The sequence below is a fragment of the Aplidium turbinatum genome, chromosome 1, assembly GCF_918807975.1.
Source record: "Aplidium turbinatum chromosome 1, kaAplTurb1.1, whole genome shotgun sequence".
Classification (NCBI taxonomy): domain Eukaryota; kingdom Metazoa; phylum Chordata; class Ascidiacea; order Aplousobranchia; family Polyclinidae; genus Aplidium; species Aplidium turbinatum.
In genome coordinates this window covers 35,259,653-35,282,563 of record NC_137472.1, presented here as the reverse complement: position 1 = coordinate 35,282,563, position 22,911 = coordinate 35,259,653, and the positions used below count along the sequence as shown (strand labels likewise).

The 22,911-nt window shown below is 37.0% G+C and overlaps 1 protein-coding gene across 1 annotated transcript; it reads left to right on the top strand.

Moving 5' to 3' along the window:
* Nucleotides 1-1,541: 1,541 nt before the first annotated feature.
* Nucleotides 1,542-14,934, top strand: LOC145765211 (uncharacterized). Its single transcript, XM_082576998.1, has 19 exons — nucleotides 1,542-1,606; nucleotides 2,623-2,866; nucleotides 5,324-5,384; nucleotides 5,650-5,823; nucleotides 6,039-6,182; nucleotides 6,495-6,680; nucleotides 6,868-7,017; nucleotides 7,409-7,570; nucleotides 7,683-7,826; nucleotides 7,922-8,143; nucleotides 8,864-9,010; nucleotides 9,536-9,895; nucleotides 10,028-10,177; nucleotides 11,024-11,194; nucleotides 11,599-11,748; nucleotides 12,750-12,914; nucleotides 13,175-13,333; nucleotides 13,776-13,973; nucleotides 14,130-14,934. The coding sequence occupies exons 1-19, from the start codon at nucleotides 1,542-1,544 to the stop codon at nucleotides 14,369-14,371; spliced, it is 3,294 nt and encodes a 1,097-aa protein (XP_082433124.1). The 3' UTR covers nucleotides 14,372-14,934.
* The last annotated feature ends 7,977 nt before the right edge of the window (nucleotides 14,935-22,911 follow it).

Genomic DNA, 22,911 nt, shown 5'->3' with positions numbered 1-22,911 from the left:
TATTGTTTGTTAAATTTTTGTTTTATGTCGTTACTGAATGCTTCAAAAATCTTTAAATCTTTACACACTTACGATATTTTTTCTTTTAATAGCAATAATTCTCTCAATTTGTTTTGACGACCCTAACCTAGTAGCCATGCGTGACTGTGCATATTCAGCAAAGTCTCAATTTCAACAAAAGCAGTCGCCGGTGCCTCAGGCGATGCTATATTTGCTTAGCGCATTCGCCACAATGTATAATTTTAAAATTTGCGTCCCGCCTAAATAACCGACTTTTATTTCTGCAAGATTGAACAAAGAAATTGGAACAACAACAAACAAAATTTAATGTTTCTTTATTTCAATTTTTGCTACACAGCAGGCTATGTAATAAAACTTACTTCCACCTTGTTGGACGTTAAACTTGAGCAAACATGGACTATCTATCATATTAATTCGATCAATGACAGCGCTTGATTTCATGACAAAGTGCTAAAAAAGAATTTTGAATGCATCTTAGTAAAAACAATATGCACATTTATTAATTTCTACACAAATGACTTTCTTGCAAGCAAACGTTTGAAGCTCATAGATTTTTCCTACCGCACCCCGTGGGAACCAAACACGTTCTATAAACGTCCCAGTGATATTCGCTTCCTCCCAAACCCCAAAGACTGGTTTTTCAACTATGTGACGTCACATCCTTTAGGCCAGACTTATTTCAGCTCAATAAACACGTTGCAAATAATAATTAAAAGAAATCAAAAGGTATCCAGTATCGTACAAGCTTGTTCCAATGCACCAAAATAAAACATATTTTTGGAGTTAAAAACTGCATTGTCTACTTTCTTGTTTGAAATTATCACGTGATCTGTGACGTTACAAAATGTAGCCGTCGGGGAACAATTTAAGTGACGTCACAATTGCTGCAAATATCTGCGACTGATTGTCACAAAAACATAACATTTAAAGTGTAAATTAATCAAAAAATAATAAAATGTTAAACTGAGGTTGTTTTAAACAGAGTGGAGTTAAACTGTAGGGGGGTGTGTTATTTGACGAATTTCACGATGGCAACGTGGTACGGTGCTAAAAATATGTGGAGTAGTATCCAAATCCGGAATATGAAAACAATTATCATATTGGACCACCCTAACCCCCATGTACATGCCCCCTGAAAAGGAGGTATCCATAAATTCACCAAAATATGAGTTTTTAAGCCTTTTCACCAAACGACGGGTATTTTGGCGGTATTTATGGTGCTCCTATAGGGGTTTTCGGGGTCTGTGAGTTCAAATATGGCATTAGAAATTACCTCCAAAAATCCAATATAATGGTAATCCAATATGGCGGCCAAAATGGCGCTTAGAATGGGTACTTTCGTAAAGTTTAACCAAACATAGTCATGTAATATGTCGAATTATAGGTTTTCGCGGGCGTAGAATACGAATTCATGATTATTTCAAACGAAAAATAAGCTGATAACAACATATTTTCAAACTTATGACGTACTGTATATGTAATTTAGTATAAAACACAGTATTCAGCTCTTTGTTAGATTCATGCCGTCAAGAACAGAATTTAAATCAGTCATCGTAACATCCGCTTTGCAACTCAAATTACTCAGGTAAGCTTTCAGATTGGATCCATAAACAGAAGATGGCAACTTTTTATGGTCTTTCAATAAACGAAAAATGTCACTTTGTTTTGGAACTGAGAGTGCAGTGTCACGGGCGTATCTGATCTCGAGGTATAACCGCTTCTGTTTCTCAATGTCTGTTATATTACTATTTAGAGTTTCATCCACATCAGAGTCCTTTGTAAAAGGACCGCCTTGTTTTTTCAGTATCATGAGTATCATAAACAATTAACTGTAGCAAGCCAGCCATCTTCAGTCTAGTGCATTGGATACCGCCAGACTTGTAACAAAGGACTTGCAGGACTGGTGAGCAAATACTGGTATTACCCTTAAATTGTGGCAAGCGATAGAACAGATGATCCTTACAGCTATTGAAGAATACAAACTAAGGAAGAGTAAGAGGAATAGGTCAACAGATACAGAGCCAAAAAAGGGGAGTTTTTGGCAAACACGAGGCAGACATTTTGGACTGGAGACAGAGCTTCGTAGAAGTTTTCTGCAACTGGCATGTAGACACCACATCCATGAGTTGATTGGGGGGGCATCTTGCTCAATTGTGTATAGCCTAACCACATGATCCAATGAACAGCTGTTTAAGCAACTGGTGAACAATTGGAGCGAATTGAACCACAACTACACATTGATCGAGGTGACTGCTCCATAAAGAGAGTTGATAGGCTATATACATGACACCATCACCTTCCTTCAGACATGGATCGAGAACAGCACCAAGGAGACTCTTCAACATGACTACCTGGAGGTGACAGAACTAACACTGCTGTTTCTTGGAGGGATCGTCCCTGCCAGTTGGAGATCCATCACCATCAAAGCGCCTGGGGCATTCCACCATGTCCGTTGGATTAGCAAAACTTTGTAAACTTTGTACACTCTTCCGATGCCAGCTTGGGAATGTATATGCACCCGAAGAATTGGAAGACATCACCACTCACCAGTCTTGCTGTATTCTTGGCAATCTTTTACACGAAAGCGTAGTTAACGTGCAGGAGTGCTGCTGATGCACCATCGAAGGACCTGGTACTAATGAAGAACCCCCTCAAGGCAGAGGCCAGTATCAGCAAGGACCCAATGATGTGGCCTGCCAAATTTCTTTCCTTTGTTGTTCTGGCCAGACAGAAGCTACAAAACCATATGTGGTATCTCTCAGAGAGATTGGTCTCTTTGGCACTCTTCTCAGAACGAACATCATCTGACAAACAGACGATGAGAAATGCTATGCTGATTGCTGAGGTACCATAACGCGACAGACAGTACACAGACAAGAAAACAGGAGATGCCAGCCTCATCAATTGGACACAAAAGCCCTCAAAGACTTCATTGGACATGACTCTTGGAGCATGTTTGAGCTTTTGAATATTGACTCCAGCTTTGTCAAGCTGCCCGTTGCACAATGGACCACCTCAGATAACTACCGTCATGGCAAAAAAGTTGTGGCCAACCTCCATGTTGTCAATGACGCAGCAAAGCGGGCACTAGGACTCGCCACAGATTTGAACACAAATAAAGCGTCCAAATGTGAAGAGCAGCTCGGCTCCAGGCACTATGCAGAGTTGTGAAGAGTGTCCGAGAGAAGTTGCATGGACTGGCAACGTCATCTGAGGTTGTGACAAAAAAGTCACTGGCCTCCATTTTGTACAGTTGAGACTAATATGAATATTTATTGTATGAGTTTGTATTGTGTACTGAAGTTACTTGGAAGTAATTGACTTCCATTGGTACATTTCGGGATAACTAATTTTCATTTTGAACAATAAATGACCATAAATGTGAAGAAAATATGTTTTTTTTTTTAAAGGTGGAATTAATTGTTTCATAGACATCGTGTATAATATGTTCCATGCTCTTTGGTTGTCTTTTTTGCATATTTTGGTACCGAAATGAGCCCTGACAGTCATTCACAGCCTGAAAAATCACCACTTTAGTCAAGTTGTTGTCTTGCCGGAAACGGTTGCTATGGTAACGGACTGTCTGACCGTAAGATGTCATTGAAAAATAAAAATTTTATCATGGGTTTGCTCCTGATACCCATTCACAACTTGTAGGTGACTTACAACTTCGTAGTATAAATTCTTAAAAATAACCCCTTTTTTGGCCCAGCCTAATAAGAGGATATTGCAAAACACAATGCAAAATAACAAGCATAATTTATCAGTATGAACATATATAAATACTCAGGTATATTCATTGCGCATGCCAGGAAAGAATAAGCCTACTTTTGGGATCAAATTCGTATTCTACGCCCTCGAAAACTTATAATTCGACATATCACACAACTATGTTTGGTCAAAATTTACAAAAGTACCCATTCCAAGCCTCATTTTGGCCGCCATATTGAAATACCGCCATATTGAAAATTCTTAGGAATTTTCTAATGTCATATTTGAACACACAGACCCCGAAAAGCCACATATGAGTAAGATAAATACCACCAAAACGCAAGTATAGTGGGTGAAAAGGCCAACAATCTCATATTTTTCTGAAAATAAGGGTACCTTTTATTCAGGGGGCATGTACATGGGGGTTAGGGGGATCGTATGTCAAATTTTCATAAATATTCTAGATTTTGATACTGCTCCACAAATTTTTAGCAGCGTACGGTATGAATCGACAATTAACACACCCCCCTAGTTAAAGCAGCTTTTAAAGATGTCATTGCATTTCGCTATTTCACCACCGGCAGTTGACTTGTGCTATATCGTCTGGTGAAAGCGTATTGTTCGTGATAAATCACCGGGCTTGTCACCATACTTTGAATCTTTTTTATTGATTTAAATTTCCTTTGAATTGACATAAATTCGTGATTTTTCTTCCACTAAATCCTATTTAAGAGCAAGACATGGTGACCACACTTCAGCATGAGCATTTGTTTCTAATCGCGGATGGTTTTTGGGACAAAGCAAAACAATCTGCAAAGTTTTTGAATTAATTAACTTTTCTTTGTCGTTTAGTAATATGACTGGAATAAATCGAAAATATTAGCATCAAAGGTATTTACATATTAATTTGTAGAAAGTGTGTATATGAATATTTGCTTACATTGGAAAAGAACTGATGTATTTAATTTGTAAAACAGAACTCCAAATCTAAACATGCAGCTTTCGACTAAAAGTGTGCAATGCAGAGTTAAAACGTCATGTCTAGAGCAAATATGCACTTGGTTTGTACACTATTGAAAAAACACCCTCAGGCTATGGTGTCATTATGAAATGCTTTTTGACGTCAAAAACCTTAAAAATAATATAAAGTGTCTTTGTTTAGTTATGGCAGTTTTTAAAATTAAATAATTCATTTAAAAATAGTTTTAAACAAAAAATAACTTTGCAAGCTATGTTCTTTAGGTTACGTGCAGGCTAACTGCAAATAAAAATAGAGTATCACGTGACTAGGCTTAAGGCAGTTCGATTAAAAATACCTACCCTTGCAACGTATCAAGTTAAATAAGATTCTATAAGATTGTAAAAGTATAAAAGGAAGGACAAAAGTCAATTCCACACAAATCATCTCAATCGTTCACACAATTGAGGAACTTGCACAATAGAATCCAAGCAAAAGAAAAGGTTAGTCGCTTTGTGATGTTACTTGAAGATGTAATTGACAGTTGCATTAACAAAACTATAAATTTAATTGATAAAGAGCTAAATAAATTAATAAAAGCAGGTTTTAAACATTGTAAACTTTACATTTCAGAACTTCGTCATGAATGTGTTCGGGGCAATTATGTTGTCCTGTTGTTTACTTTCTGCTTATGGTGAGTTTTTTTTATAGGCGAGTTGTATTTGTGGACTTTATTTAATAACTTAATTAACTTAATTAATAACTTTATTTGTAAAGTTTTAGTTTTCCACCTAAATTATTTTTTTTTAAAGTATGTTTGAAAGTTATTTTGAAAATAATTGACTTATTTTGAAAAATACCAATTTCCGCATGCTTTGACATCAGCGCTTTATTTTTATTATTATTTGAAAGAAACCAGTCACATTTAGCAACAACATTTTGAACGCTTTACTTGAAAGGTGGTGCTCCTCCGCAAGATGGATCAGATGGAGCAGGAGGTCCAAGTGAAGAGACTGATGCAAATTCTCAGCAAAACTGCATGCAAAAGTGTACGAACCAAAACAAATGTACCTTCGGTTCGGGGATGGGAGCACTTGACAGCAGATGCAGGGAATGTATTGAAGAGGACTGTGGTTAGTAATAATATTTTTATATGAAAATGTTCATTTCATCTTCAAGATTTACCCGTAATTTTCAAAATGAATAACAAAATGAATGCGTTCCTATGGGTTTTAAACGAGAATCAGATGCGCCATAAATTGATCTATGCACCGATAGTAGTAGGTTGTAAAAGAACTTACTGAAGTATACACATAAACAATCACAGCACAAAATACATTTGTTTCAGATGCAATGAGTTCCAGCCCTGAAGACAATCTCATGTGTAGATTTGATGCATACAGCGAGTGCGACACTTGTCCAGTGTTGAATGAGGAACAGCAAAGAAATCATAGAGTCTGCCGAACCTGTTTGAGAAAGTGCTCCAGCAGAGGTGAGCTTGCTATTTGTGTATATTCATTATTCAACACATGCACACAGCAGGTGTTTACTTGCAATCATTTTAGAATTACAAAAAATACAGTGGTTTATTGGCCTAACAAGTTACAATAGTCTATGGTCAAAGAAACCCGCAACCGAGGTTCTATCTGCAGTTTTTGTTCTTCAAATACAAAATGCGTTCTTAAAATTGATAACGCTATTTTGCTTTGCACTACAAACCATACAAATCAAAATCTGCTTTCACTTTCATGTTCTGACAAACACATTGGTAACCAAGAAAATTAAAAACTTATTGTTGTGACAGGTCGTCGTCCTGGAAGGAGACCTGGACGTGGCTCCAACATGTTTAGGCCTGTCAAAACCTTTTTTGGTACCCTGAGATGTATGAGGTCTTGTCAAGCTCCAGATAACTGTCCAAGTAGACAAGAAGTTCGAGCTCAACTATTTGCATCGCGAAGAGAATGCCGAGAGTGCGTCATGGAGACTTGTGGTGAGAGAAATGGGCTGAAGATGTAAATCGCAAGTTCATAAACTTTATTCAAATCCGCGTTGAAATATTTGTGCGATTGTTAGAAAAAAAAATGAAGTTTTCTATCTAGAGAAAATATTCTGCAACGCTTCAATTGTAAAATATGGATATGTAATCAACACCTAAATGGTAGAAACCCAACTTCTAGGCCCTTACGACCGAAGCAACCGAACTGACATTGAAGACTGTATTGTGGATGCTCGCCAAGATTGTTCCGAATGTCCTGTGAGAAACCAGGAACAGCAAATGAGAACGAGAAGTTGTAAGAGATGCCTTCGAAGCTGTACTCCACGCAGAGGTAATAAAACAGCGTAGCCTTCTGTCCAATGTCATAGATATATTGGACATATTATTGTCAAATTTCATATCACAACTTCCTTATCCCGATTGGCGACGGACAAAAATTTTTTATCAGTACAATCACAAAGCGGAGATGAAAAACTAAGTTAATTTTCTAAGTAATTTTAAGTCTAAGTAGTCTTCTAAAACAATAAAATCGCATTTTTGAACAGTGAGTCTCGGTTTGGACATCCATTTTTTGACACTAATATGGCAAAACTTTAAATATACTGTACAGTATAAAGCTCCAGATAATAAAACAGATTGTGTTTCTTTAAGGTTGTTATGTGAAATGCTTCTTCATATGAAATACATTCATATTGATATTTACCATAAAGTACTTTTCGAAGGAAATGGACCATTCCGACCTGGCTTGGTACGTAGACCATTTCAAAGGTTGTCGTGCATGGAAAATTGCCAATCAGAATCGACGTGCCCAACGTTTGAAGAAGTAACAAATCAAATAGAGAACCTGCTGCCGGTTTGCCGAGAGTGCATATCAGAACAATGTGGTAAGTGATACAGTGTTACACCTTAGGTTGATGAATAACGACATCGGCTGTCATATTTTGACATGTACTTTGTTGCTCATGTCGAGACACTTTTAACATTAATTATATTTAGGTCCATTTACCAGCTACAACTTCAGTAAAGTTATGGGCTGTGTGGCGCGAGCACGACGTGGCTGCGTTGATTGCCCGATCACGACTGTGTCACAACAAATGAGAATGAAAAGGTGCCGATCGTGTGGAAAAAGATGTTTTCGAGGTAACATATGCTCAGATTTTATAAAAAAAAATGTTGTTTTTGCAACTTAAAATTTGTTGTTTTACCTACAACTGTTCTCTTTTTTACATTTATAGAAACGTTTGGTGGGTTTGGACCAGGGTCATTTAGACCAGGGCCATTCAGACCAGGACCATTTGGACCAGGGCCCAGAAGAGGACCTCCAATGCAGCCGTTCGAACGTCTTTCGTGCTTGCTGAGTTGTCAATCTCCGTCCAAATGTCCAACCAAAGCGGCTTTGATCAGCAGAGTGAGATCAACTACAGGACCATGCAGAGAATGTCTTGAAGAAGAATGCGGTACGATTTCTTAATTCATTTGATCAACTTATAATATTTGAAGTTTAACCCAGATGACGAAAGCTAATAAATTTGCAGAAGTTGAACGACAAAAAATTGGAAATTTGCCCTGATCTAGAAAAGACGAAAACAACACAATAAACAAAACTATAATTTTCAGTTTGCTTTGCACACTTAATTGTTTTGCGCATATGTGATGAAACATAGTTATACAGAAACTTATAATAGGCTACAGGATTATAGCCTGGTAACATACATCATCACTATTCTCACTTCCACCCGTTCAACGCAGGAGACCAAAGTAGCTAAGCAAGGTATTACAGCTAGCTTACACTTCTGTGACATCCGGAGTTGCAATCATAATTACACTATTTTGATGGGTTGATCTAAATCTACTTTTTTGAACTATGACTTAAAACGGTGTAGATTTGTTGGTTGTACAGTTCACCTTACTGTGCACTTAGTTGTATTCAATGGTAGACTACTAAAAGTAAATACTTAGCAATTTTGCTATTGATTGACAGTAAGTTACTACATTGCTGCTCTTGCTGGCATAGATAAAAAGTTTCTGAGATCCTCCTAAAAACAATGAAAAAGTTGATCTTTTAATATTATGTAGCCTGTAGATGTAGCTGTAGATTGTAGGCCACATGAAAGTTGATTGTGGTCGTAGGTTATCCTGTTCGACTTTAATAATCTTGGTTTGTATTTCGTTTCAAGGTGAATTTGAAAGCACTTCCAACAACGAAATCATTGAATGTCTTCCACAAGCTCGTCTTAATTGTGATTCGTGCCCCGTTCTCACATCCGAAGAGCAACAAAACATGAGAAGTTGCAGATCTTGTATACGAGGATGCCATTCTATGGGTAAGAATTGTGTGAAAAATATTCTAAAACAAATGTAAACTTTATTAACCCACAGTGTCACTGGCGACAAAATTGTTTTGATACGTTTTTAATAAATTGTTTTTAAACATTTTAGTAATAGAGTAAAAAAATGGGTCTTTTCAATCTTTATTGTTTGCCCGATATCCTGTGAGATCAACACTAATCTTGCCTAACTTACATAGATAATATACCACGTGGACCAAGACAAGGTGGACCCTAAAACCCTAAAACGATGTGTCTTTTCAATCTTTATTATTTGCCCTATATCCCGTGATATCAACACTAAGCTTCTTGAAAAAAGAAGCGGTAAAGTCAGGCAACAACGGTAACTTGGAAATGTATTGTGCAAACAGCACACTTCCGAAACAAGTGTTTTTCAGGGACACTTGTTGAATGAAGTAATTCACAGATAGCAACCTTTTTGAAACTTCGTGAAACATTTCAAGAACATAATATTGATGATAGGCCTAAATTACAAAATAATATTTTGCCTAACTTACATAGATAATATGCGACGTGGACCAGGACGAGGTGGATCAAGACCAGGGCAAGGTGGACCAGGACATGGTGGACCAGGACGAGGTGGATCAAGACCAGGACGAGGTGGACCAGGGCGAGGTGGACCAGGACGAGGTGGACCAGGACGAGGTGGACCAGGGCAAGGTGGACCAGGACGAGGTGGACCAGGGCGAGGTGGACCAGAGCGAGGTGGACCAGGGCGAGGTGGATCTCGTCCTGGTTTAGCTTCATACTTTTGTCTCACTGACTGCGTATCTCCTACCTCATGTCCAACAAGATCTGAAGCGATGACTAATTTTCAAGCAATGTCACAGGAGTGCAGGACCTGCATCATGGGCTACTGTGGTGAGATACTTACATGTATGACTTTTATAAAAAACATTTTCAGATTCTATTAGTCAATAACTCGTTTTTCTGAATTCATGTGTGTCAACCGCTAAAGCAAAAACGAATTGAAAATATATCTTTTCATTGTAGGTCCATTTCAACAAAGCAATCGAAGTCAAGTTGCCGATTGTATTAATGACGCCCGCGAAGAATGTTCTGAATGCCCAACTATTTCACCAGAGGAACAAGAAAGATCAAGAACATGTAGATCTTGCATCCGAAACTGTGCTCCGCAAAAAGGTAAATGTTCAAACACTTTCTAACTTTGGAATACTGCGTATACCATTTTTTGTAAGTGTTAATTGGAATCGAAACAGCCATTAAAAACCTGCTACAAATTGCTTGAATTTGTGTAGTGCGGTATGGCAAAAGCTTGTAATGCGTATTATGAACTTATTGTGGGTATTTTGTGAAACCCATGCATTATATTAAGTTGTCAAGTATGTCTATGTAAATTGAGTCCAGACAATAAAAATAATCACCCACATGTAAAGTTACGATAAGTTACTGTGTATTGAAATATTCTTAGAAATCGTATGTTGTAAGTTGTAATCCTAGCCCACTCCATTCGCAAATGGTTTGCTTTTGAATCTTTATCCTCGGACTAACAAAGCCTTGAGGTTATTCCTGGTAGTTTCGCATAGAGGCTTTTGACGCAAGACCAGTTGCCGAGATCGACAGAGTGAAGTTTTGTCATTGTTGAAGTAATGTTGCCGGGGAGTTATTCCATTCACTATAGACGCCGCTGAATGGAGAGCGGTTCTTAGAATGCGTTGCTCAAGCGCACACCCCGAGAGTCGAACCCGCACCGCTTGCTCTTAAAGCTTTTTCGTTCACGAAGTCACGCGCTAACCAACTAAGCTATCGGGGCCAAGGTGGTCATGGAGCATACGAAATAGCTTTGAGTTAGATTATTGCTTTTCAAGAAGTGGCCTACAATAAAAACTAAACGTAGCAAAAAGAATGAGAACGATTGTACTTGCGATTACTTTGTTATTTCAGAGATATCTCAGTCGCACATAAACTTTTATCACATATCAAATAATGAAATTCATCGTGAAAAATAAATTTTTGTAATACATGTAGGACCTATGCATCGTGACTCCGTTCGCCGCGGACTCAGGCGTGGAATATTCAAGACAATGACATGTATGAAGGGCTGCCAGTCTCCACAAAGGTGTCCTATGTTGGATGAAATTAGAAATCGATTGATAAACACCCGGCAAGAATGCAAAGAGTGCGTTGAAGAAGAGTGCGGTAAGCACAGCAATGGCTTCAAGAGAAAGTGTAGCATACATAAAAGTAGCTAAGTGTGTTGGTTAAAGTGGATAATATATTACACGTTAGTTTATTAATCGTTCAACAAATCAACATCTCAATCGTGTTCAAACTAGGTGCTTAAATTGAAAGGTGTTGTGAATTTCCTAAGGCAAAGCATGCCGGCTTAACAATGTACAAATGAACTCGGTTCACTATCCGTTTCTTAGACAACCTATAAGCCCATACGCAACTGTCATATCGATGATATATACTTCTAGTTTGTTGTGATGTCATTCTTAGGTCTTAGAAATAAAAAAGTATGTTTTTTTTCTGACAAAAGATCTTTGAATTTATTTTTTTTGCACTTTTATAAGTTTTATAATCGTTTCTGTGATTTGTAGGTGATTTCAATCGAAGCAATCGGAGCGAAGTAGCTGACTGCATCGCTGAGGCTCGGGAAGATTGTGAAGAGTGTCCCACTTTAACGGATCAAGACCAAAGAAGAAGACGAGGATGCATGTCTTGCGTCAGAGGATGTTTTCCTTTCCGTGGTATGTTTTACACTTTTACTTTACGTATCTATATGTTCTTTATTCTGTATAGAAACTGGTTAATTCATTTATGTATAAGAAATAGTTGGCCTACCTGGAGTCATTACGCTATTAGTCCATTTATTCATTTGTTGTAGAAATCTATACTACCACTACCGTAGACTATTTTTGACCTTAGGCTTGAGCATTTCAAGATGTTTGTTAAGGTTCATCAGAGATATTATAAATTCCAAGTGAGGCAATTATTAGTTTATTGGTAAAATTTCAGCATTTTACATACCTTCCATTATAGCCTACGCTTTAACCTAGAGTAGGCTATACCTACAGTATTTGTAAGGCATAGAAACAGAATCAATTTTTTTACGACACATGCGTAATGGAATATCTTTGCAATGGATAAAACTTCATATTGGCCGGAAGCACGTCTTTTCCATGTTGTGTCAGCTATTTAAAAAACCGTTTGCAAATGGCGTTGCAACTAGTGCCATTGTTTGATTTCTCAGTGCCATGTTCTCTTCGATGAAAAGGAGATCTTCATGTTTCTGGCAAATTATGCAGAGAAATGATGTTAGTTGACTTGAAACATAAAGTGACACAAAGGAAACTTTAGTCCAGTCTTGTACTGATGATGATGGCGTATGAGCGATCTTTCCAGGCTAGATGAACATTTAAGTCTTGTACTGAACGTTCAACACATGGTGAATACTTTTTACCAGATGCGATTAAAAGTCGTAAGAAAAAACTCTGCATGCCTTAAAATGTGCCATGGCAAGACATATAGTGGCATGCAGAAGTTGGAGAAGTCGACTCGGTGATTGTAGCCTACTGTACAAGTGTAGGCCTACAGCCATTCTCTTTACCATATGACAGAAAGATTATTTCGTACTTTGGCTGTGTTGAATTACTTTAATGAAGCGACTGAAATGAGGACAACAACGTTCGCAATACAAGCATACCGCATTAAACAAAATTCTAACAAATTCTTTATCTTAATCGATCAGGAGAATTTCCGCAACGCCGTAGACGCTTTCGCAAAGGACCACTGAAGATGTTGTCATGCATGCGACAATGTTCTTCCGAAAGCAGATGCCCCAACAGGAGAAAATTTATGAGGCGGTTTATGGAAACCCCAAAGTCATGCAAATTGTGCGTCATGAACCAATGTGGTGAGTTGAAAATGTTTTCTCGGCAACTTTGTTTGACAAATGTTTTTTTCAAGTTGTTTGTTTATTATTGTAAAATAGAGCTACTTTTAACCACGAATGTAAAGACTTTATGTTATTGAATACAAGAAAGCTGTAAGGTAACTAAAGTATAATTTTTTAACAAACTTCTAATAAAAAAATCTGAGCAATTTGTATTAAAACATTCTGCCGCACTTAATTATATCATAACAATAAATTACAACGAAATATTCTGAAATTAGGCCAACCAGGCTTCAGTGATGAAGATGGTGACGACAACATGGCAGATTGTATCGATGAAGCTCAGGAAGAATGTTCCGGTTGTCCAGATTTGTCAGAAGAAGATCAAGGAAGACGACGCACGTGTCGATCCTGTGTTAAAATGTGTTTGTCAAGAGGAGGTAACAAATCAGCACAACAAACAAAATAATGAACAAACTTTTCCGTAGCTCACCGAATAATTTGGTAGTTCTTTAAAAATTGTCTATTTCTATCAAATAACGTGAAACGTGGATTAGGTCAAGCAGCGTAGAATCGCATCGCATAGAAGTTTATTTTTTGTCACGTATTGGTTATCAGTTCTAATAATTAAACAATTAAAAAACACTTCAAGAGTTGAGTATTTGATGAAGAAGCAAAGATAAAAAACGCTGTGCAAAAACATTTAATCACAGAAAATAAAATCATGTTTGGGCTAAGTTTAAATGTTGGAAATAACCAGTCAGTTTATGACATTTTAAATTATTTCAACAAATAAAACGGTTTGAGTGATCGGAAAAATTATTATTGAATTGAAAATCATAGCTGTGTGCAGCAAATTATTTTATTCTTGTCTTTGGATAGATGATTGTGATCGTACAAGCGACAGGCCTCAAAGACCAACCCGTGCGCCACCAAGTCCCACTACACCAGGACTTACTCCCACAGAAATGTGCAGGCAATCTTGCCAATCGTCTCCAGCCTGCCTGACCACCCAAAGTCCAATGCCCACAACTTTGTCGTCTTCTGGATGCTTGGCCTGCATTGGGCAGCGGGGTTGCAGTAAGTTCACATTTTGTTCAATGGTCTCTTTGGAGAATAATCTAAAACCTATCATTAAAACTCAGTATATTTTGACAAACATTGTACAATTTTATTTTATGTTCACAAAAAGATTCCAACATTTTTTAGATCAATAGTCCATACTTCCTTTTTTAGACCAATATCCCGCATTTCAAAGACCGAGATGTCTGATACAAGCTCGTCAGTCCTGCCCAACTTGTTCTTCTGTGCCTGCACCCAATCGACTTCGATTCAATCCGTGCCGAATATGCATTGCAAGGTGCTCAAGATCATCACAAGGTGGTGGTCGACCAGGTTCCCAACGTCGCCCTGGTCAAGGTAGACCGGGACCTGGAAGTCGTGTCCCTGGTGGAAACACGGGCAATCCTTATGCTTAAAAATATGAAGCTGGAATGATAATAATTGACCGATCGTGAAATATCAAAGCCTCTTTATTGAAAGTGTCAAATTGTTCAAACTTGTATAAGCTGCTCAAAGTAGCTTACTGCATTTTATTTTCTGTTTTGTCTGCAGACGACATCGTGGCATTATCTTTCTGCATCATTAGGCCTACAATAGTTTTGAGCGCAAAGAAATATTTACTGTTAAATTTTGAACAACAAAACAAATTGATTACTTTCACTTAGAGGCTTAGAAATGACACTCTCGTAATTATATTGCATTAAAAAATGAGTGCCAGTGATAGTTTACATCTTTTGTGTATTTTTGTGCATGGTATATAAAACAACGTAAAAAGAAATTGAAACGACAAACATACAGCTTATTTCATCTGTATTCATTCTATTGCAGCATCGATTCTTGTAATTCGAAGAGTTGGTTTGAGTTGTAAATAATGTGCCAATTATTTAACCTGGAGTGATTTAGAGATCACTATAGGCTACTGGTGTATAGGCTAGTAAAAAAATATCAATTTGGACGTAACTCGATAAATAAAATGACAATTGCACTCACAACTTGGCTTCATGTGTATATATCAAGACAAAAACTGACTTCTTTAGACTGTTTCGAGCGAGTTCATTTCTAAAGTTCAACGACATTTATTTCTTGAAGGTGGCAACTATAGACTAGTTTCAGCTGTACTTTACCGTCTCCTATCTAATAATCTCCGATCGCGCAGGTTACGGTAATCTTATGGTTTACTATGTTTTGTGTATCTTGGGTATAAGATTTTCTATTTAGCCGCAGCTTGCAGCTACAGTAGTATGTGTAGGGGCGTATAGATGCAGTACACAATTTCGGAGGTGAGTGCAAACCAGTAGGCTTTTGTTGCGCATATGTCAGCGAGCTTGGCAACGAGTCAGCGAAAGCGAAGCACCCAGCTGCCCTCCTGACTACGCCCCTGAGTATGTTTGAAGACCATGTTTATATTAAGGCCAGGTCGTCAGCATTACCGTTGAGGTGACTGTGTGTTCAGTTCAGTTCAGTTTATTTTTGTTTTGTTGGCGAAAAAGAAAGACACAAAAAGCAAAAACACAATAAACACAAATAATTCGCACAACAAGGATGGCAGCGAAAGACCAAAAGGTCACCAAAGTCAGCTGCCACCCAAACATTTAAACAAAAGACCCAAAATTAAAAACATTAACACATACGGTATATAATATATAGCACAATACCAGCACTTTAATTTGTAAAAATTAAAAATGGAATTAACAATACATTAACAATGGAATAACACAGGGCAACATAAAAAAAACATTGGGTAGAGAAAAAAGCGGATGATACGTTTCAGGAGGGATCATTGTACAAATTCTTTAATAAACATTTATACTTAAATTTAAAAACATTGTAAGACTTTTCTTTTATTTCTTTTGGTACTTGATTCCATAGTTTCACTCCATTAAAACATAGCATCTTCTTACCAGAGTTTGACGTTGTAGAAGGCAAATATAAATCATTTTTTTGGTTCTGACGGGTTTTATGATGGTGAATTTCATTTACAAAAATAAAGCAGCCAGCAAAGGCCCGGGGCAGCATTTTGTGCACATATTTGTACATAAATTTTGCAGTTTCTAATTTAATAATATCGTCAATTCTGAGCACATTAAATTGGTGATAAAGAACAGTTGTATTTGTTGACCTCGGCAAAAATAAGCAGGATCGAATGAACTTGTTTTGTCACACTTGTAGTGGAGCAAGCAATGTAGAGTTTGCTCGTCCCCAATTTATAAACGAGTATTGGATCTTGGATTGAAACAAAGCATAATATAAAGCCCGTAATACTGTTTAAGGGGCAATGTATCTCAGGTTAAATGCTATGCCGCAGACCTTTGCAAGCTGCTTTCTAAGATTAATAATATGACTATCCCATGTCAATCGCTCATCCAAAGTTACACCTAGATAGTTTATACATTTCTTCTTTTCGATGGATCGGCCACTGATGGACAGACTAAAATTTTCTGCTGCACTTTTTTTGTTGCAGAGGATCATATAAGTAGTTTTACTATAATTTAATGAAAGTTTATTGGACTTCATCCACACATCAATTTTTTCTATTTCTCTATTGACATTTTTTTGGAGAGATGACAGGTATTTATCTGACATATGAAAGTTTGAGTCATCAGCAAAAAGTGTAGTTGAAAAAGAAGATGCATTTGGAAGATCATTCACATAAAGAAGAAAAAGCAAGGGACCAAAGATTGACCCCTGTGGGACACCACATTTAACAACATTGAAATTAGAATTCTTACCGTTAATTTTTGTACTTTGCATTCTATTTGTTAGATAAGATGTTAAAACGTTTAAAAACTTGCCACGAAAGCCATAATGGTGAAGTTTTTTTAAAAGTATGCCATGATCAACTGTATCGAAAGCTGTGTGGAGGAGACTATTGTTTGATATTGATTTAGCGACACTTCGATGCAGGTCTCAAACTGAAACACATGATAACTTTCAGGAGTAATCAAAGTAAACACGTCTAGGAATGGCATTCGGAACGATATATTTTTATTTCGAAACTCTGATAGATATTAGTCAGCAAAACTTTCATTTCGGAATTGCGCCAACTTTTTTTTTTTAAATAACCTATTATTGTTCAAGTAGCCTACTGTAGATCTATGTCAATTTGAAATTCCACAAAATCACAACTTAGCTTACTTTTCACAATTTTACAAATATGTGTTCATAAAGCAATGACAGTATAACCTGCAGTCCTACACTATCTTCACATGTAAATACTAACGACCTGTTTTAGCCTAATGCTTCGAGTTCGCTGTAGTAGGCTAATAGCAGTTAGCATTAGTTTTTAAAACACAGTTCTCTAACGATGTGCTATGACGAGTGATGTTGGAGTCAGTGTGTTGTTTTATGCAGTTCCGAAAGCCAGTCACTCGTAAAGGCCGTATAGTCGATAGTTTGTGGCAGAATCAGTCGTGTGATGCTAACGAGCTCAGCCTCATGGACAAAACATCTATCGCTGTCAATTCTTGCCACAATCGGTTGCCGAGAAACAAGCGCAAAAATCTTGTTGTTCTGAACATGGTAAAAAATGTAAACTTTCTAAAGTTGAAACACACCGCTAATCTTCTAAGTGGTTATTGCAGAGCTGCCCAGAAAAAATGATAATTATGATTCAGAACAAGTTGTATTGCAGTAAACCGTGAGAAAAGTGCATTTACTTTTAAGGAAAGTTGCAGTAAAAAATTGCATTAAATAACATGATATAGATAGCCTAACATGAAATTCATAAATGCATGGTCAACAACCTCATTCAATTTTTAAAAGTTGCATGTATGCACGAGCATTTTAAACAAGAGAACTTTATTCACATATTGTAGTGTACAATCAGTGTTGGGCGCGATAACTCATTTTTCAGTTAAGCGATAACGATAATCGATAAACCAAAAATGCCTAAAGCGATAACGATAAACGATAAATCAAAAAAAAGTTAAGCGATAACGATAAACGATAAATTATCGCCGATAATGTCCGATAACGATAATTTTTTTTTTTCTTGATTAGCGCTGCCCCATCCCATGCAGCACGAACTGTTTTCATCAACATGACGAAAAATCGAACATAATATACTGTGAAGGGACAAAACTTTTTGTAAGTTATGCATGAATAGAATCGCAACAGCGGCAGTAGGTATCGAATCTTCAACCTCTTGATCCAGAATCAAACCACTGAGGTAACCGCCGTGCTTTTAATTATACCTTTAGATACCAGTTGGATGCTTTTATCAATTGAGTTACACTACCGCTTACGTGCAGTAGGCAAAATAATTAAATCAAATGAAAATACCATAAAAAATTCCAAACTTTGTATTTTGCTTTCTACGGGCTGTTTACAGCAAAGTCAGCAATAATTGAAAAAATTCCAAAAAACGCAAAATGCTTGAAAATTTATCAGTAATCTTAAGCGTTATTGGTAGTAAAAATGTGCATACTGTGAAATCCATCAAGCTTGTCAAATTAGTCGTGTTTGTTCAAGAACAATAACATAATTGTCGTAATTTACTGATAATTTCAGATAAATTTTTTCTGTTTTTTTTGTGAACACCATCATTAAAGCAATGGCAGAACGCTGAGTTGTTGAGATAAGAATTACAATATAGGCACTGTATTATTAGTGGGAATAAAGATATTTGATTGAGCGTTGGCTATGTCGCATAGGTAAATCGTCGTCGTATCCAGGCTTACGCCCGGTGGTTGAAGATTTAGATTAAGTAGACGGGAAGGCAAGGAAGCCAATCTTCTTGTCCACTTTCAGGCATGCCTTTAAGTGTTCTGCGAAAGACAGTGTCCTGCCTTTTCGATTGCCGTTCCAGCGCTCTCACCACTCGGCTATGAAAGGTTATACTGTATTTAGCATAATTTTACCACGCAACTCGATGCGCCTATTGTCATGCAAAAACTACTAGGCTACAAGATGCAATGATGTCGGTCTGCATGTCAAACGCTTGAATCAATATCATATTCTGTAATGACTTGTTTTAGTGATGGTGGCGTGAAAGACCATGTTTCCGATGTAAAAGCGGCCTCGTATTGCGACAGTTTCATAAACCACTTGCCAATTTCTTTCGCTTCGCTTCAAAGGAATCTGTACCGCCTGTGCGCTTACATTTTAATTGTAAAATTCACTCGCGATTACCGATTGCAGCAAAACAACAAGAGACTTGTTGCATGCATTTCATTGCATTGCAATTTGCAACTCTAAAAATTATTGTGTTGTCAGGGCCGTCGCTGCAGGGGGCGTGCCCCTCCCATGACAACGACCTGTGCACACACACTTCAGGCACTGAAGAAGAACTGGTTTTAATTTTAGTTTCATGAACTAGGTGGCTAGTAAAAATATTACTTTTCATGGTCTTTCGACTCTTTCCACTTTTCCACTAAAATTTATCGGCGATTAATTATCGGCGATAATCAAATATTGCCTTTGGCGATAACGATAAACGATAACTGAAAAAATAATTAAGCGATAACGATAAGTGATAAAAATTTATCGCCGATAATTATCGCCGATAATGCCCATCACTGTGTACAATGCCATATGTTTCCAAACAGAAATTGACAATTTTTAGAAACGATCGTTTACTTATAGCATTGCTGAAACTTCGTTGAACATTGCACGAAGTTGCTTAGCAATTTAATTATTTGCATACAATGCTGGAGTAATGTTTGGCTGAGACATTTCTGTGATCACTTTAAGGACACGATTTAGTCCCCGGATTCAGTTTAAACGGATAATCGAAACGCAAGTTCATCTCAAACTAATTGCTGTAAAGGTGTAAACTCAATTCAAAACATTTTCTTTATCACTTTTCTTTTTGGTACGGTACAGTAGGCCTACTTGGAAGAAATTGCAATTAAAAATTGCCTAAAAACAAATGTAGCATAAATTTGCATTATAATATATCTAAAAGTTGCTCAAAATAAAATGTTGTAAAGGTTTAAGTCTTGTTTATTTTAAAAGCTACAGTATTTAAAAAAGTGTTGCAAAAAACTTGATTTTCAATCGTTGGGTTACGCTGAATGGAGAGAGCTGTGCATAGTGCAATCTGTGATTTGAACAGCTAAGCTTAATAGCCTTATTGCATAGATGTAGCCTACAAGCATCATTTACTTTATTATTTAAAAATCTTTAACTTTTGTACGATGCAACATATCAGATCACTTATGATTCCATGTAATGTAGAAGGAGCGATCGACTTGGAAGTCAGCGCAAGGCTGAATACTTGCGCGCGTCTATCGTTGTAAATTTCTGCTACAATCGACTGTAGAAACACATATTAATAATTATGAGTTATACGGTAAAGAGATAGGTCAATAAGTTTTGTTACTCAACAATAGCTTGAAAGTTTGCTGTCTTCAATCAAAATAGATAAAGTGGTTTTACAACTAAACTCAACACACTATGTTGGTTTACCATGATCAGGCTACATCATGTTGAGGTTCAAGGTTATTTGGATAGTTAATTTTTTAATTTATTGGTCCTCATTAAACGGTCCTTACACGCTTGGTTTGACTAAATTGTTGCCAATTGTCGCTCTCCTATTTAGAAAAAAGCACAGCTGCTGTTACAAGCAGTCTAACAATTTTTCTGTTGCCGTGGTACAGTAATTATACAGCACATTTGCACAATAGACCCAATTTATATAGCCTACTAATAAGCCCAAACAAATTTTCTTAATCATAAAACAAATTCAACTCACACAGCTAGCCTACGTAGCTGTTGTTTTATTGGCGTACAAGCATGTTGGTACACAAAATAGTCTGCAACGTGGGTGATGTTTGTACATGAAGTGAATTAGTAGTAATTTGTGTTCTTTATTGCGGATATCCTTGGCCGAGTGGACGTACAGGTTGCTCACTTAAACTTCTGCCACTAGAAGGCTGAGCATTGCAATTGTCTGAAGAGTTGTGAAAAACAATAATTTAGTTTGGAATATTCTTCACATTATAATATTGCAATTTTGTTTGTGACAAATTGTAAGTTTGCTCTTTTTTTAGTTTCATTTGGCTACCATTTTTAATCATTAATCCGGCGACTGAAATCGAGACACCCATTTGTACAGGCTACACAACTCTTGATGAAAACAGCTGAAAACCAACCCATCAGTGCGGCTACTTGGGCGGTCCCCTAATCGAGCTCGGAGTGGAAAAAAATCTCCCCAATCCTCCAAAGTACTATTCCGCTCCAACATGCAGCAATTGGAGATAGATCCATCAGCGATTTGTGAATGTGTCAAGGAGGAACAAACACACACCATCTGTAATTGCGCCATCTACCACGCGCCAAATGGTGTGCGTGGTCTGCGTGAACTGGATGACGAATTAATTCAATGGCTGCTCGACACACCGCCACTGGACATAAGTGGTAAAAGAAAAACCTCCTCGACCCTTGGAGTCACCAAGAAGGTTAATATAAAGAAGAAGAAGAAGAAGAAAGAAGAAAGAAGAAAGAAGAAAGAAGAAAGAAGAAAGAAGAAAAAGAAGAAGAAGAAGAAGAAACGAAAATATCGAAGATTTAATGAAAACAAAAATACAATTTTAAAATCCCAACTTTTAAATCTACAATAGCTTAAAATCAATAAAATATAAGCCCGAGAATACAGACGATTAGTTGATATAGTATAGCTTTGGTAGAGAGGTACTTTTTAAAAACCATAGACAGACAATCGATAACAACTTAATAACATTGAATTGCATAAATCAAAATTAATACAGAAATGAAATAGATACATAATTTCAAACGTTTTCGGCAAAACTTTCTGCCCTCTTCAGGAAAATATTTTAATTCATCTAAACAAAACAAAATTATTCGTGAAATGTTAATAATAAATGACTGAAATTCAATAAAACTGCACTGACTGAAGAGGGCAAAAAGTTTTGCCGAAAACGTTTGAAATTATGTAGGCTATCTATTTCATTTCTGTATTAATTTTGAATTATGCAATTCAATGTTATTAAGTTGTTATCGATTGTCTGTCTATAGTTGATATAAGCTCAACAATTATTAACTCAACTCAACATTCATTACACTGTAAGTCTTTCAAGGTAAGTTGGAATTTATAGCACAAAAGCAACACCATCTTTGTTATGAAAATTGTCATGTGCTGTTGAAAAAAGTAGGTTAATTGTCTACAAACAAGACCAATGGTCTCTTTAAAGATATGCTTGTCTCACTGCCACAAACATGAAGTTCCATCCCTGATTGCAGGTAATAACGTGTACAACTAACAAGCCACTCACCAGAACCCAGTACACAAGTTTGTATGCAAGATTGGCAAGTCCGCATTTGTTGTTGTTCACGTTCAGTCAAAGCTGGACAATCAGAACAATCTTCGCGTGCTTCATCAACACAATCTGCTAAACTGTCGACATCTGCTTCAGCGAAAGATGCTATGGATATGAAACAAGTTTAATCAAATAGACTATATAAATATACGTACTGCATATAGCTTACTCGCTTATTGGTTTGTATGTCACGGTTTCATTTTGATTAAAAGATACAAAGCAATGGATATGTGGAGTGCTTTCTAGTTCTGTAACCTGTATGTATTATGCAGACTAGATATCTTACAAGATTCTAAAAGCGTGTTTGAGCAGCGGAAAAGGTATAAATACGATCCTTAGTTTTTCACAAGAAAATAGTTTATACTAAACGACTTAAAATTGTATTACATTTTCAAGCACCTTGTAAAAGTTTTATGAAGTACGGTAGGATCTTAGATGAAAGATGAAGGGAGCTTAGGCTAAAACTAAATAAAAGAAAGATAAGTGAAGAGGTGCACTGCGAGCAACTAACCGCACAGATCCGTGACACAGCTTTTGCATGAATCCGGGGTGCTTTCAAATTGATTCATAAAATCAGCTCTACTTGGGCAAAAGTTGTCAGATTCACATTCTTGCACGCAAGACAGCGTTTGTAAAGGTTGACGTGGGGTAAGAGGTCTTTGTCTCTGAAATCTCCC